Raw genomic sequence first — 16519 nt, 5'->3', positions numbered from 1 at the left:
CCTTCTAATGGAATTAATACCAGAAAATTTTAAATTGCCTTATATGTATAGCTCGCATTATTTTTCTATCAGACAGCGCTGCACTAGACAGTTAAGTTAGGATCCAACGGCTCAGGGCCCGAGAGGGTGGGGTGGGGGAGAGTGAGCTTTGAACACAAATTTTCTAATCGTGAACTTGGTTGGGGGATGTTGGGGGGCGGAGAACAGGCAGCTGCTGGAACCAGCGAGCGGCGTTCCCCCCCCAAGCCCTTCTCTTGCCCTTTATTGTGTTGGGCACGCGCCCCTCCCCCAGCCCGTCGCGGCAGGGCCTCGCGGAGTTCCCCAGGGAGGAAGCCGGAAGTGCCTGACAGAGACAAGGAGCCGCTATCTTGGTGCTTTGGGCCCTGGGCGCGGGGCCTGCGCCCCCCACGCGGAATGCTGACGGGACGTGGGAGGCACGTTCCCGGGAGCGGGGTGAGCCCAGAGCACCCAGCAGGGCCCCTCCCTGTCCACAGAGCGGCAGGCCCCCACCATGGTGACAGGAAACCGAGTAAGTGGGTGGGGAGCTTGCTTTTCTCGACTCTTTCCAGGGAGACCAACTCGTCCCGGTTTGTCTGGGTCTTTCCCGGCCTTGGTGCTGAAAGTCCCAACGTCCCTGGAAGCCCCGCAGCCCCTGGGCAACCAGGGCAGCTGGTCTCTTTACCGGTTTCATCAGGCAGCTGCTAAACCTCCGTCTTGTGACTCCTCCAATCCAGTCCTTGGCAGTCACTTGCCAAGGAGACAACGTGCGGAAGGGCTCCTCGTTGACGGGGTCTGTCACGGTGAACCAGCTCCCAAGCTCCTCGTTCACGGCCTCGTTCCCACGTTCGCCACTCCGCAGTGTGCTGCTCCTGGAACCAGACCAGCGGGGTCAGACCCGACTGCCCCTTTGCCGGATGCGTGGCCTCCGTCTCTCTGCACCGGGGCTTCTCAACCGGGGGCGCTGAAGCAGCACCTGCCTCACTGCGTTTTTGTGAGCTCTAGCGTTTTCGTAGGCAAAGCACTGGTGCCGCAGAAGGCAACAAGCCTGCTGTGAGTTCTTGGTTATGAGCGGGCTGGGCCCTGAGCTCTTGTTACCCTACAACGCCTTCCCGGTCCGTAAGTGCACAACAGAATTGAGACAGGCGCGGGTTCGCACGGGAGCTCGGCCTCCTTCAAGCCCTGTGAGCTTGGGCAGAGGATTTCCCTCTCTGTGCCCGTTTACACATCTGTCAGATGGCAGCAGTAAGTTCATCTCAAGGGGCGCAGACTGAGACGTGGTCCCCAACCTCACGGAACTTACCATTCAGTCGGGGAGACGGACGTTAGCGAGAGGATCACAGAACAACGTCTATCAAATGGTAACCGCGACAACACCCGACAGCCGAGGTGCCCGGTACCCTGTGAGCTCATAACTACAAGGACCCGACTTAGTTGGGGGATCAGGAGGGTATCCCCGGAAAGGTAGGCGACCTTTACCCCGAAGTGCAAAGGCGAGGGAACAGCATTCCAGGTGGAAGGTGAGTGCCGAGGCTGGAGTGCAAGGAGTCGGGTCGGCGTGGCTGAAGAGTGAGCTCCCAGAGGAGGAACGTGGAGACCCTGTAAAAAGAGCACGGGAAGCGATGGCCGGTGTTAACCCGGGATGGGACATGACCCAAGGTCCAGCTACACCAGGAGGCGTCTGACTTCAGATAGGTTTGCCTCCACAGGGAGACCAGCTTGGGCACAACTGAGAAGGCTTTTGCTCCTTCCCTCTCGGAAGAGTTTTGCTTGGCCAATTTGTTTTGTTGCCTGTAAGGAACAGATAAGAAATCCAGCCCGCCCCAAGGTAGAACGAGGACATCGCTGGGATCCCAGCCCGTTCTGGTGCAGGAGCCCAGGCCCCTTTCCTTCTGTGCGGCGAGGGATACTGTGGCCGCAGCCGCTCATCCAACGCACAAGGCCATGTGCTCCTCCGGGCCTTTGACTATGTCCACTCGTGCTTCTGGAGTCCACAGACACGTTCAAGACCTGGGTGGGGCAGAAAATCACTGGCCCTGAAATGCATGAATACAAAATGCAGAATCAAAGCGAATGAATGATTAAATAAAATGCCCACAAACGTGACGGTGTATACTTCCTTCATTGTCAATGTTAACATTCATTAACGTTTCGTGACCTTTGGAAACAATTGGTTCAATTTCTCACCTCACGAGAAGCCAAGAATGTGCGGCGATTGCCCAGAAGTCAGTCAGGTGGAGATTTAAAACACCATTTAAAGCCAAATGATCTCAAAAGCAGAAATCCAGAAGTCTTTTCAAAAGTTTCTACGCTGAAAAAAAATTTAATCGGCGTTCGTGTGAGTGGATTGTGTGCAGAGTGGGACCTCCACACATAATGATGCCAGGATTCCAGAAAGTCATGAAAAACCCTTGTAATATTGGGGGGCGGGGGTAAGGAAAAATCAGGAAAACCTAAACATCTATGAAATGGATCCTGGTTAAAAAAATATGTTTGGCACACTTGTATAATGGACTACAATGCCACCATTAAAAAGAACATAGTATAGGAGTGCCTGAGTGGCTCAGGCAGTTGAGCATCTGACTTTGGCTCGGGTCATGATCTCATGGGTTGTGAGTTCAAGCCCCAACTCGGGCTGGCTGTTGTCAGTGGGAGCCAGCTTCGGATCCGCTGTCCCCCTCTCTCTCTCTGCGCCTCCCTTGCTGGCACTCACTCTCTCTCTCTCTCTCTCTCTCTCTCAAAAAAAAAAATAAATAAACATTTAAAAATATAATTAAAAAAACACAGTATAAGGGAATTAAAAGGCACAAACTCCTAGTTACATTAAAAAAAAAGAAAAAGGAATGTGTCATAGCTATAGATAGTGACGTGGGAAGATGTTTTTGTTCATTGTGAGGTGAAAAAATGAGCTAGATAAAAATCTCTGCAATAGAAATCCATTCTTTTAAAGATATAATTGCAATAAAAAATAGCTGGCATTTAGTGCTGAATGTTAAGGTAATGCTCAGGGGTAGGAAACTTTCTCTGTAATGAGAAACTTTTTCTGTTAATATTTGAGACTTTGTGGGCTCTATGGTTTCTGTCACAGCTACTCCATTCTGCCTTCGTGGCTGGAAAGCTGCCATAGACAGAATATAAGTGAATGACTGCAGCTGTTGTTTCAATAAAACTTTATTTACAAAAACAGCTGGATGGCCAGTTTGTCCCTAGGTCCGTGGTTTGCCAGCCCCTGCTGTACATCATTACCTCATTTAATCCTCAGAGCGCCCTTTATAACAGAGACTAACATGTAAGTGATATAACCAAGGCTTGGCGAGAGTAAATGGCCTGCCCCAGGTCATCGGCTCCTACGTGGCTTAGCGGAAAGCCTAGAAAGAGACACACCAAAGCCAACCGGCCTGGTTAACACCGCGACCTGGGATGAGGCAGCTCTGTCCCTTTCTCATACTCCTGTCAACGCGTGTTCGCCGTTGCTCAGTGAGCGTATGCGTCGCTTTGTAATTTTCTAGTAACGGGGGAAAAGACTATGAGGTTAGTCTGAAAATAGCCTCCCAGACCTTAGGGACCCTCACCATGTTAAGGTAACGCTCTCTGTTGATCTTGTGTGTTAGTGTGGACCAACGCTGTGGAACTGTCGGAACCGTCAGTGGCCGAAGGGATTCCCGAGGCAGGACCTTCCGGGGAGATTTATGCGGACCAGGACTCAGACCAGCAGGATAAGGTGAGGGGTCCTGTGCACCTGACGTTCAGTTAGCTCATGAATCTTCACCGTCTTCAAAAGAGATTGCACCCCCCTCACTTTACCGATGGGGGGAGCTGAAGCTCAGAGAGGTTAAGTCACTTGCCCAAGGTCACGCCGTGTGAGGGGCAGAGCTGGGATTCAACCCCAGGTCGGGTTAACCTGGAAGCTGGTACTCCTGACTCCCACACGGTAGCTGCTTGGTCAGCCACGAGTGGTGGGACACGGGTGGGGAGCACACGTCTCCCGGCGGGAAGGCGTGAGCACTGCTGCCGAGGCCTGAGCGAAGACGGGTTGGTTGAAGAACCAGAGAGGTTTAGAATGAAATGGGAATGCGGGCCAGAACCGGTGAATTCAAGCCACCCTGGGAAGGAGCCAGGTTGGTGTCTCCCTGCATAGACATAACCCTGAAATTATCCTGAAAGAGGCAGTCCTGCATTATCTTGCTTTCCCGGGCCTGAGCCTGCAGCAATTTTCCAAGTTTGTGAGGAGCAGAACCACTTGGGGTCCTGGTTAGGCGTGGGAATCTGTGACGTCAAGTGGCAGGTGTCCGGGGACCAGACTTTGGAAGCGTTGCAGAGAGGCAAGAAGCCAGGCTCAGATGCTGTCACCAATTCTCTATTGCTGTGTACGAGCCACAACAAAACTTAGTGGCTTAAAACAGTAATGTATTGGGCTCCTGGGCTGGTCTCCCTGAGACCCTTGATCTCAGGGTCGTGAGTTCAAGCGCCATGTTGGGTGTGGAGCCTACTCAAACCGCCCCCCCCCCCCCCCCCCCCCCCCCCCCCCCCCCCCACACCAGAAAAAACCAGCAGTTTGTTACTTCCCAGCATCTACAGGTTGACCTGGAATGTTCTTCGGCTGGTGTCCCCTGGCTTCGCTCATGCCACTGTAGTCAGCCAGCCCTTGGCCCAGCCAGTGGTCTGGGATGGCCTCTTCTCCACGTCCGGGACCTCAGCCAGCACGCCTGGCAGACTGGGCATCTCTCTGCACATGGTTTAGTATCCGGGGCTCCTTTACAGCAGGGCAGCCCCGGGCTTCCCGGAGGGACAGAACAGAAGCTCTACGGCCTTTTAAGAACTTGCCTGAAGATCGCTCTCCCATCTTTTCGGCCACATTCCCTTGGTCAAAGCAAGACACAGGCCCAGCCCTCATTCGGGGCAGTAGATTCTGCTGCTTTGCTGGCAGAAGCTGCAAAGCATCTGTAGCCGGTTTTCAATCCATCCCAGTTTTACGCTGGAAATATTATGCAACCAGATTTATAATGTTTTCTATTTATAAGCCATTTACGCCCTGACTTCCCAGAACTCCTTCAAATGAAAGTGCCAATAAACAAATCAGCTGAAGCAACCAAAACAAAACAAAACAAAAAGCATTTATTGCCTCATCTTCTTGAAAACTTAAAAGCCTACCAGTTTCAGGCATGGCTAGATGTACAGGAGCTTAAGTAAGATCACCAGAACATTCCCTACTACCGATCTCTCCCTTCTGTTTCCCTCGGAGTTTGGCTTTCTAACGGCACGCTGGCTTCATGTGTTGGAAAAGACCAACTCAGGCAAACAAGCCTCTAAGTTTAAAGCTCGTGATCCAAGAGGAGGCAAGATGCTCTCCCTCGGTAACAGATGCGCCAAGTCTCTGAGAAAGCCCTGATTGGCCAGCTTGGGTCACGTGCACATGGGAGGCGGGACAGGAAGGAGCCGGGCACATGATTGACGGCCCTACCAAGACCACAGGGAAGGGGGCGTGTTTTCTCAAGGAAGGGTGGGGGCGGCTCTCACCGGGGGAGGGGGTTCTTGTTCTCAAAGAAAGGCAGAGGCTGCATGTGTACACCACACCCTGAAGGCTTCTTGGTGCTCCAGAGCCCAGCACAGGGCCTGGCGCGTAGTAGCTGCTCAATAAATGTTTGTTGCATAAACAATAAGTGCCCGGCTGACCTTAATTGGGTGGAACAGACGCGGCTGCCCAGGTGTTTCATGCCATCCCTTGAAACTTCGCCACAAGCGTTTGCAGGGATTCAGAGAAAGGCCCTTGGCAGCAACTGGCAATGTCAGAGAGGCTTCCTCAAGTCGGAAACCCTGTCCTTCCTTGGGCCAGGGAGCTGGCAGGGCGTGAGGCTGACTGGGTAGCTAGGTCCCCAGGAAATGAGCTGGCCTACAAAAAAGCCGTTTCCCCTCTTCCGACCAATGGAAAATGGCGGGAAGAGCAGGGACTATTTAAAAGCAGAAATTCTGCAGCTCCATTTGCAAATATACCTGAGGACTTGTTTTTCAGATTTTCTGACGCTGTCTTGATGACTTCTGGTGAGAAGTTTGGGGCTTATTTTCTTTTCCTTTGGGGGAAAAGCCTAACACATTCTTTGGCTGCAGAGTCTTCTCTTTCGGAGACGTGGAGAACTGGGGCAATTACACCTGGGGGTAAAGTCAGCTGGCAGTTGTTTCAAAGTTTACCGACCCCAAGTTTACACGAGCCCACACAGATAAATCACCACTCCTGTCTCGTTTACTTTACAGGCTCGGTTACCTGGAGTACATTTCTCCGTGAATAACGCAAAGAGGCAGGATGTACCAGAAGGGAGGAGAGGAGAAAGAAATATTTCAGGACGTATTCAATTTTTTAAGTTAAAAAATAGCCCTCATTATAGGCAGCGTGTGGTCAAATAGAATGTCATTTTCCTAACGACCTTTCCTAGGTCCCCACCGTGCTAGGCTGAATATTGTAAACAAAAATATTAGAACTAAAGTCTCTAGCAACAAAAGCTCCCGTGTGGGGTGCTGGTTCTCAACACGAAAGTATAATTGTATGAGAAAGGAAATTTTCAGTGCCTGTGAGGTATAAACATCTATTACAGGAGTCTGTGTACAGGTGTATCATTTTCACCAAACTCTTGTCTCTGTGAGGTTTTCCACGTTATGAGAATGACTTTGAAAGTCTGCTTTTTCCCTCCCCGCCTGTCCTCACCTTCCCAAAAGAATTACGCCGCGTTTTTCCTACATTTTTTTTTAAAGATTTTTTTTTTTTAATTTTTTTACATTGATTTATTTTTGAGAAACAGAGTGAGACAAAGCGTGAGCAGGGGAGGGGCAGAGAGAGAAGGAGACACAGAATCTGAAGCAGGCTCCAGGCTCTGAGCAAGCGGTTAGCACAGAGCCTGATGCGGGGCTCGAACTCACAAACTGTGAGGTCATGACCTGAGCCGAAGTCGGACGCTCAACCGACTGAGCCACCCAGGCACCCCCCTACATTTTTTTTTAAATGGGCTCAGCCTTGCACCCGGACCCACACCTAGTAAACTCCCCATCTGGCCTCCACCCAGGATGAAATCATTCTGCTGCTGGGGAAAGAAATCAGCCGTCTCTCGGATTTTGAACTTGAATCCAAATACAAAGACGTCGTGATAGCGAACCTGCAGAGCCAAGTGGCCAACCTGAGTCAGAGGCTGTCGGAGAAAACCTCCTCCAGGCAGAAGGAGAGGGGCACCTCACAGAACTTCCAGGTTTTGGATGAAGACATCGATGCCAAACAGAGAGAGATCGAGAGCTTGAAAAGCCAGGTAGGACTCAGTGACAAGTTGGTGAAGGCCTTAGAATGGGGACACAGGGCGACAGCTCCTGGGTAGAGCCGGGGAGCACGAGGGGAGCCACGCGGATAGACACGAAAGGGGTAGTCCCCGTAGCGTGGTGGCTATGAGCACGAATCCCAGGAATCGGGGGCCCGGCGCACATAGCCCAGTAGAACCGTGTTAACTTTGTTAAGCGCCTGTAGCGTGCGGGCACCCGGCACGAGTGCTGTAGATCCGTTGGCTTATTTAAATCTCACCGTCCTCTGACATGTACCATTCTACGGAGGAGGAGACTGAGGCCGGCTCAGAGACCACGGGGAGCTTGTTCCGTTTGCCCAGTAAGTTAGGAGCAGCGGGTGTGTGCCGAATGCGGGTCCGCCCCTTCGGAGACCGCACGCTTTCACTGCGCTTCCTGTTTCTACCCAGATCTTTTGCTTCAGTGACTGGCCCTCACATCCACCCAGCCCCAGCCAGAAAGAGCTGTGGGCAGTCAGCTAGACAGGGGGAGGAGGAGGAGGAGGAGGAGGAGGAGGAGGAGGAGGAGGAGGAGAAAGAGGAATCCCCAGTCTTCCAAACACCGAGGCCTTTGCCCAACCCCGAAGGCACTTGCTGGCTCACTTGCAGGCAATGCCATCAGACAGAAATTCTCCACCCGGAATTTCCACACTGTCCAGGATAGTCACATTCTTTTCTCTTGAGACAAGCTAGGTTCCCCCTGCCCTGCCCCCCCCCCCCCAGATTTCTTCAAGTACTTTAAAATTGGCCATTGACCTGGTACATAAATGTGTCAATAAAGTTGGTTTAAATTTAAAAAAAATTGGCCACTGATGAATTGTGGTCTCCGTGCATAATGTTGCCTAGACCTAGTCATGCCTGGGGCCTCTTTTCTCTGCTTGCCTGTTCACGGCCTTTCCCTCTGGGACCAATTCAAGGTGCGTGGCCTCGATCCTAGAAACGGTGCCCTAGAAAAGGACTGAGGTCGTGCGTGGTGAACCTAGGAGATCCTACCAGGAGACTATAAGCTCCGTGAGGGCAGAGAGTGGGCCCAGTTACCTTCTAGGGCTCTGTTAGGACCCCGTCTGTTCATTCATTCATTCATTCCATCAATCATCCACCCGTCCATTCACTCACATAAGATTTTTTGGGTGACTGCCTTGTGCCCTGCCCTCTTCTGGGCTCTGGGAATTTGGCAGAGAATGAGGCATGTATGACCTCCGCCTTCCCTTGGTTGTGTTCCCAAGAGGGATCCTAAATAAATAAATAAATACATAAATCATAAATAAATAAATATATTTAAATTTATTTAAATGAACAAATGACTCCTCAGACGTGTTTTAGGAAAACCAACGAAAGCAGCAGATTCTATATGATTTCCTACTTGACGGCCGCCTTCAGGGTAGCCAACTCCTGAATGAGCATCTTCTTTGCTTAATCTAAACCCAATTTTGCTATTGGACAGAGTAATTTCCCTTTCAGTTATTCTCCCATTTCAGAGATTTCCTGAGTGCAGGTGGCATGTCTTGCCCAGATCCATGGACAAGGGGTGAATTAATTCCCATACAATTTTTTTTTTTTTTAGTCAAACATATTTGACAGATAACATCACGTAATCCTCTCCTATCTCTGAGTGTGTTCAAAGTGGCTAGTGAGATCTGGAAACAAGTTTCTCACGAAGAAAGCGTCTAGAAAGAATTACACCAACCCATCATTCTGTTGCTTCCCCGCCCCCCACCCCTTGATCTTTACTGGTAACCGGAAGAGAATATTTTGTAACAAGGCATATCTGGACTGGAGGCTTCGGTGGGTTCGAACCCGAATCAAGTTCTATCGGCTCACGTTGTAGTTTCTTAAATGTTCTACCACCTGCAGAACATTCAGCCAGAAGTAGAAGCCGCATGGGCAGGTCGGTTTATTGTTCGGATTGCTGGGTGCTCCCTGGTCCCCCCGAAAGTGGGTGCATCATGGCCTGCTCTGAAGGGTCTCCCATCCACTGTGTATCGCTAGAAAATACTTGCCTCTGCGTGCCCTTGAACGCCTGTGCTCATTAGCAGGCAAATTACTCTCCCGAAGCTATCCTCCTAACACTATTAGCTTTCTTATGACTCACTGCCCATCTTATTACACAGGAGAGCAGACATGAAACTTCTTGGGATGTGTGCCCGTTACAGACAATATGGGTACTCATTTTGGTAGGGAAAGAAACAAAGACGTTTGGAGCCTGGAGTTTTCTTGAAATCTGGACTCCTACAAACCCTGATGCGTAGTTTGAATTCCATTGTATCTGTCAGAAGCAGGAGCACTGGCATCTTTGGGCAGGAGGGCATGTGGTTTCCCCATCCCTTCTGGAAGTTTGTCTCTTTGTGCTGTGCCTCTGGTGTCATGCAAATAAAAGCATGGAGCTGAGGAGGGCTAGAAAAACACTCTTAAAAATTATTCCAAGTACCTTTTATGGGAAAGTTACATCCCCCCCGCCCTGCCGAGAACAGTACGAGGTGAAAGAAATGTTTTCACTCAGAGTTTCAAAAGCACAAACATGCAAAAGTAGAGCCTTGGGGAGCACGGGGGACAGTCATCTGTGTCCCCACCACCTTCTAGCGAATGCCCCCTCTCCAGTGTCTCCGATACCCCGGGGAAAAAGAAAGTGTAACTGCCCCAATTGTCATAGAACCTGAATAATGATGGTTCATGAAATGAGCCAGAAAACTCGTGAAGCCTTGATGCTCCTGTTAATTTTACCAGTCACAATGCCAAGTCTCAGGGACAGAAACCCAGAACGAGGACTGTGAGCGCCACCTAGTGGCAAGGCCCCCCTGCGCCCTCAACTTGCATTACCTGAGTGCGTCCCACCACCCCCCGCCCCCCATCATTTTTTACGCTTCGCCTACAGCAGGATAAGCGTGTTAACAGGAATCACGGCACTTCTGCCTAACGGTCACACTGGCGTTGACGTGAGCCGCGGCAGGGCTTACAAATGCCCGTGAAAATACTGCCAACCTACCTTCCCCCCCCCCCCCGACAGACTTGAGAAGCCGCAGGTAAAACACACCCGGTGAGGTCAGAGGGTAGTCACGGCTCCTACCCGTATGCCATGTGCCAGGCATGATCCGAGCACTTGTCCATGCCCTAACTTATGAAAATCCCTTTACCCATCCTGTGCGGTTGGGACCACCATCACCCCACGTACAGAGTGAATCAGTGAGACAGAATCCGGTGTCCTCCCTGGATTCGTCAGCCTGTAAACAGAAGTTGAGGGCTCCCGGGTCCACGCTGTGCTCTATGCTGGTTCCTAGAGCCATCCAGCAAGGTGGAAAGAGCTAGAACTGGGCGCCTAGACACTAGTTGAATCATAACTCCGCTCCTGCCTAGCCATGTGATCCCAAGCAGGTGGCCTCATCTCTGCGAGACTCTGTCTGCTCACTGGGAGAAAATGGGAGCATTGACGGGAACCTCGGCCTTCGGCGGCGCTGTGAGGAGCTGTCGAAGTGTCATCTGTGAAAAGGCTTTGTGAGCTCCGAGCGTTCCACGAGATACGAGCTACTGTTGTTATCTTTTGAGTGAATTACTTCCGTAACCTGCTTCCCTTTCACGAACTTTGCTCTGCCATCCAGTCAGTGCCGGACGATCTGGAACCAACACTCGGTCTGTTTATGGCTGAGAGCCCAAAGGTGGTCGCGGGGTGTCTGAGGGATCAGGTGTCCCCGGTGACAGCTGCTCCTGAGCCACTTTCTGGGCACAAAGATAAGGTTCACGTTTTCGTCACATAGGACACGGTGATCACTGAAGGAACAGGCCCTCTCCCGTTCGAAGTCCAAAGCACGGCTTTCCCGACAACCCCACCAGAGATCAGTCCAAATCTTTTGCCCAACTGCGGAGAAGTACCAGCAGATCCAGCAGACCTGGGCAAGCCCCCTCTGACTGTGTGTCGCCTCCTCCCACAGATCAGTGCCCTGCAGAAAGGCTACAACCAGGTGCTCTGCCAGACCCTGTCCGAGAGGAACTCAGAAATCACATCCCTGAAGCACGAGGGCGAGAACCTGAGGAAGGACAATGCCGTCACCTCAGGTGAGCGCTCTCCGACCTGGGCCTGAGAGCTGATGCCCTCCCCCTCCTTCCCAGGCCACGGCAGACATCGCCAGCTCACCACCGAGCCGCTGCTCCCTGGTCTGGGGCACAGCCTCAGACACCCTCTCAGTGGCCTGTGTCAGTGAGTTCGAGTGCACCCTCGAGAGGGGGGTTTTGCCATCCAGTTTCTAGGGCAGGGCCCGGTAATTACTTGAGCCAAGGTTATCTCTTAGCTGTGTCTGCTGAGCGTCGGCCTCGGCCAGCTGGCCTTCGACGCAAGCCCAAATGTGGACAAAGTGGGGTCACCACGTTAGGGCACCCATCATCTCAGCCATTTCACGCCAGTGCACTCAGGCCCCCGTGAAAATATTTTCTAATTGGCCCACAGAGGTGGTTCTGTGCTAAAAGCCTTAGGGTGGGAACCAACACACTGTCCAGGGACGGCTGTTTCTTAGCCTGGATCCCTTCATTCATTCAGCATGTTTATAGAGCACCTACTAGGTGTCAGGCCCTGTTCTAGGCACTGGGGAGAGAGAGCCCTGAGCACACCCTCCCTGTACTCATCGGGTTCACACTTGGGAGTGAGTGACAGACGCTAAAAGTAGGTACATAAACGAGCCCATTTCAGAGAAAACTGGGCAGTGTGGCAGCCACATGCTTCGGGGGCTGAAGCAAAGGGAGAATAGCTCAGGGGGTAGGCAAGGACGGGTCTTTGAAGAGGCGAAAAGGAAGAGCAGTCAGGAAGCCAGAGGGAACAGTGTTCCTGGTAGGGAGATCACAAGTGCAAAGGGCCTGTGGCCATGTGAGAGGAGCTGAAGGTGAGTGTGGCTGGAGTCCAGGGAACAGGGGAGTGGGGAGGGCAGGGTCAGAGAGGGAGGCAGGGAGGAGGGAATAGATCCTGGGGAGGAGTCTGGGTTTTATTCTAAGGGTGATGGGAAGCCACTGGGATTTTTAGAGAGAAATCACACGCCCAGAGACCTGGAGAGGATGAAGCCATGAACAGAGGGGGGGGGGGGGGGTGGAGGAGCAAAGCAGGTGATTGGGGAGCAGGCAGTGAGCCTGGGTTGGGCGTATTGCTCTCACAGTGCCCGGTACACAGCAGGAGACACGGCCATAGCTGTAAAAGCCAAGCTCAGCGCTGAGCCACGGCGAATCACCATCTATCTCTATGTGAACTTGTAGGCCGTGCACCGGGGCAGCCTGACCACCGGCTTTTCCTCCATCTCACTCTGCAGTTTGCCACCCCTACCTGCACCTCCCCCCCCCCCGACTTGCCAAGCCTTTTTACGCTCTTCCCTGATGGACAACGCCCTCGGATATTTGCTGAGCACTTTCTACAGGCCGGGTGCTGCTCTGGGCACCAGGAACATAACACGCCGGGCCCCTGCCTCCCTCCCCGACACCCGCCTGTCAGGTCTCATCCATGCTTCAGGCCTCTCTTGGATACCACTTTCTCCACTCAGGGACTGGACAGACCCGGGTTGGGGTAACACTGGGGGTGGGCTGGACCCACTCAACGTGCGGTCCCCAGACCAGCCGCATCAGCACGCCCTGGGTCCTCGTGAGGACCACAGAGTTTCAGACCCAGCCTAGGCCTCCTGAACTGGAATCTGCCCTTCGGTGAGACCCAGATGTGTCCTGCCCACATTTAAGTTTGAGAAGCACCCGGCTGGGCTATGCTGAGCCTCGGGGGCTTACAACAGACGGGCTCATGTCTTGTTTCCGTCTGGGGTCCATCATGGGTTAGCAGGGGCCTGGCCCGTGCTGTAGCCCCTCAGGGACCAGGCTGACACAGGCCATCACAGCACCTGCTTCCGCGATGAGAGAGGCAAGAAAAACGTACAGGGCAGATGGGATAGCAGGGACTGGATTGGCTCTCCTGCCTGAAACAACCACAAAAAGAAAAAAGGCATCTGAAACGATTATTTCCACGTGACAGTGATCCAGGGGAGAGGGAACAAAGCAGACGATCGCCCCAGCTTACTGCCTGCAGACGGGCTCCAGACCACAGTATGGGAAGGAGAACCCAGGCACAGCCCAGTGGGCCCCCAGGTTGAGAGGACGGCATTGGAGAGGCCCACGCAGCCACAGTTTGCTGGGCAGAGTGCCCGGGAGGAGAGGCTGTGCGGAGAGACCGCGCCCGGTGACCTTTAGAGGGTCCCCCGCCCCCCGCCAGTCTTCAGCTGAGTACTGAGAAGCACACACACGCGGACAGGGAAAGAGGACCCAACCGATGCAGAGGGAACAATCGCAAAGCTCACACAGGCCTGGAATGGTTCACTGTCCCAGCATCCGGAACAGAGAGGCTTCCTAATAATACACACCGTATCTGGTAGAGACTCAAACAGGGGTTGCCTTGCTTTCCTTTCGGGGCCGCGGCCGCAGCCATGAGCGTGCCCAGGCTTCGAAAGAGGCTTGCCTCCCGGGTCCTCCGCTGTGGCACAAAGGAGGTCTGGTTGGATCCCGGTGAGACACATGAAACCGCCAATGCCAGCTCCCATCAGCAGATCCGGAAACTGATCAAACATGGGCTGATCATCCAGAAGCCTGTGACTGTCCGTTCCGGGGTTCGATGCCGGAAAAACTCTTCGGCCCGCCAGAAGGGCAGGCATACGCACACTGGTAAGAGAAAAGGTACCGCCAGTGCTCGAATGCCTGAGACGTGACCTGGATGGGGAGGACGAGGATTCCATGTCGGCTGCTCAGAAGATACCGTGAATCTAAGGAGATTGCCCGCCACACGTGTCTCACAGCCCGTACCTGAAAGTGAAGGGTAATGTGTTCAGAAACAGGCAGACTCTCACGGAGCACATCCAGAAGCTGGAGGGAGGCAAGGCTCGCAAGAAGCTCCTGGCTCACCCCGCGGAGGCCCGCAGATCTAAGACCAAGGAAGCCCACGAGGGGCCTTGAAGACTGGCTCCAGGCCAAAGAGGAGGAAATCACCAAGACTCTGTCCAAGGAGGAAGAGGAAGAGACCAAGAAAGAAGCCCCTCTCTGTCATCTGTACATTGTGGCTTCAGCAACAACACAGATCAATTATTCAATAAAACAAACCTTTATCTGCAACAACAACAACAAAAAGAAAACCAAAACGTGTTGCCTCAGTTGTAAGGCCAAATTACATCCCGATGAAAGTTCTGGTCCCTCCTCACAAAGCATGAAGGCAAGTCCCAAAGGGACCAACCTGTTTTCAGAGTAACTTCACTGTGTCCTGTGACAGAGCCTATTGTTGAAAGGAAATTCTGGAACATCTTGTTCCTTATTTCACGTACCTTCTTGATTGTTACCTACCGACAAAATTGGGCATAATCGGAAAAGAACCATGTGAGATAATCCAACCCCACAGCACCCCTGCCCTCTTCTTTCCACTTGTCCTCAATACGAGAGCCCAGTAATGTATGAGTTACCTACTGCTACGTAACCGCTTATCCCAAAATGTAGTGGCCAAAACAACAACCATTATTTAGTGTCTCATCCAGCGTCTGGAGCTCAGGAATCTGGGGGTGACTTGGTTCTCAGGGTCTCCCATGAGGTGCAGTCAAGATGTTGGCTGGGGCAACTGTCCCATCATCATCTAAAGCCCCAACAGGAGCCAGAGGATCTGCTTCCAGAATGGCTCGCCCGTGTGGCTGTTAGTTGGAAGCCTCCACTCCCCACAACGTGGGCCTCTCCCTTGGTGGCTTGAGTGTCCCCACAACATGGCGGTGGGCTTCCCCCGCTAAGTGAGTGATCCGACAGAGAGCAAAGGGGAAGCTGAAAAGTCCTTTATGACCCACCTAGGAAGTCCCATCTTTTCCGTAATATCATTACTGATTAAACACATCAGCCCTACCCGTGGTGGGAGGGTGCTGTGCAAGGGCCTGATCTGGGAGGCGGGGATCACTGGGGCCATTTTAGGAGCTGGCTACCACAAAAAGTAATAGGCGCCACCATGTGGCAAACACTGTGAGTTAGCCACTCTCCTGTGTTCTCTATATGTTTTTAAAGCCTCATAATCACTCTGGGGGGGAGATACAGTGAAAGGTACTCGTAAGGAAAGTAACAGGTCCAAGAACGCTAAGCGGTAGAAACAGGTTCCCAAGTCCGGCGAGCGCGAATCCCTCCACTGACAGCCTCCTTCTGCCACAAGCCTTTTTGTGGCTCTGGTGAAAAGCTCCTGGTGCTCCCCTGTTCTGGGCCTTTGGTCCCGAGGTATGTTCCCCATGGCGCGTCCTCTCCTGCCGAACCTGAGCCCACAGGGGCCCCGAAAGGCTTTCCGTCTCGCGGCGACACTCGCCGACTTCTTGTTCCCCCCGAGGTCTTAAACAAACCCCGTTCAGCTCACTTCAGTGTTATCCCTGTCCCAGCTCCGGGAGCCTGGACACATCCTCCTCGGGTGTAGACGAGCACCAAGTGTGGCCAGGGCTCGGAAGGGGCTCGGCCACGAGTTGGCAGAGAGCTGTGCTGACAGTAAGTCTTACTGCCCCTTTGACCTCTGCGGGTCTTTGCTTTTTTCTTTAACAGGGATGGTGTCATCTTTGCAAAAGGAAGTGTCAACAAGGGATGAGCAAATTCAGCAACTCACACAAGAGGTGAACCAACTAAAAAGTGAGAACAAAGAAAAGGAGCATCAGCTTGAAGCCCTCAGCTCCAGGGTGAGTGTCAGGTCACCATCACCATAGTGATGCCCCCCAAAAAGCAACCAGCAGAGTCCCATGACTCATCCCCTTTAACCTGGACCCCAGCTTCGAATGCTACTCTCTCCTCTCCCACCGCCGCGAGAGGAGGCTGGTGGCCGAGGGCATAGGGAAGGCACAGGGAGTCCTACGAAAGGCACACGAGGGGCCAGCTTCTCTGCAAGTTAAGGAGCTTTTTAAACGTAACTTTGACTCTGCAAATGCATCCTTCAATCCTGACTTTAGACTCCTGATCCTGTAGAATAAGGTGTTTATTTGTTTGTTTGTTTGTTTGTTTTGAAAGAGAGAGAGAGCATGAGCAGGGGAGGGGCAGAGAGAGGGAGAGAGAGAGAGAGTCCCAAGCAGGCTCCGAACTGTCAGCACGGAACCCAGTGCGGGGCTTGAGCTCACAACCATGAGACCAGGACCCGAGCGGAAATCGAGAGTCAGACGGTCAACTGACTGAGCCCCCAGGCGCCCCCAGGAAGGTTCCTCGGTATTTGTGTG

General features: G+C 52.6%; 1 protein-coding gene and 1 pseudogene across 6 annotated transcripts in view; both read left to right on the top strand.

Annotated features, from left to right (window-relative positions):
• The window catches only part of FHAD1 (forkhead associated phosphopeptide binding domain 1), a 123243-nt gene that overhangs the window by 38157 nt on the left and 68567 nt on the right, over positions 1 to 16519 (top strand). For 5 of the 6 annotated variants that reach the window (XM_049618035.1, XM_049618034.1, XM_049618032.1 and 2 more), the window contains exons 5-8: positions 3609 to 3718; positions 7050 to 7286; positions 11234 to 11357; positions 15861 to 15991. In XM_049618035.1, the coding sequence (XP_049473992.1) occupies positions 3609 to 3718; positions 7050 to 7286; positions 11234 to 11357; positions 15861 to 15991 (602 nt within the window). The remainder of the gene's footprint in view (positions 1 to 3608; positions 3719 to 7049; positions 7287 to 11233; positions 11358 to 15860; positions 15992 to 16519) is intronic. The other variant, XM_049618037.1, reaches the window with a different exon arrangement.
• On the top strand, positions 13305 to 14556 carry LOC125913324 (60S ribosomal protein L19-like; annotated as a pseudogene).

Source organism: Panthera uncia, assembly GCF_023721935.1.
Source record: "Panthera uncia isolate 11264 chromosome C1 unlocalized genomic scaffold, Puncia_PCG_1.0 HiC_scaffold_4, whole genome shotgun sequence".
NCBI lineage: Eukaryota > Metazoa > Chordata > Mammalia > Carnivora > Felidae > Panthera > Panthera uncia.
This window is presented reverse-complemented; position numbering and strand designations above follow the sequence as displayed.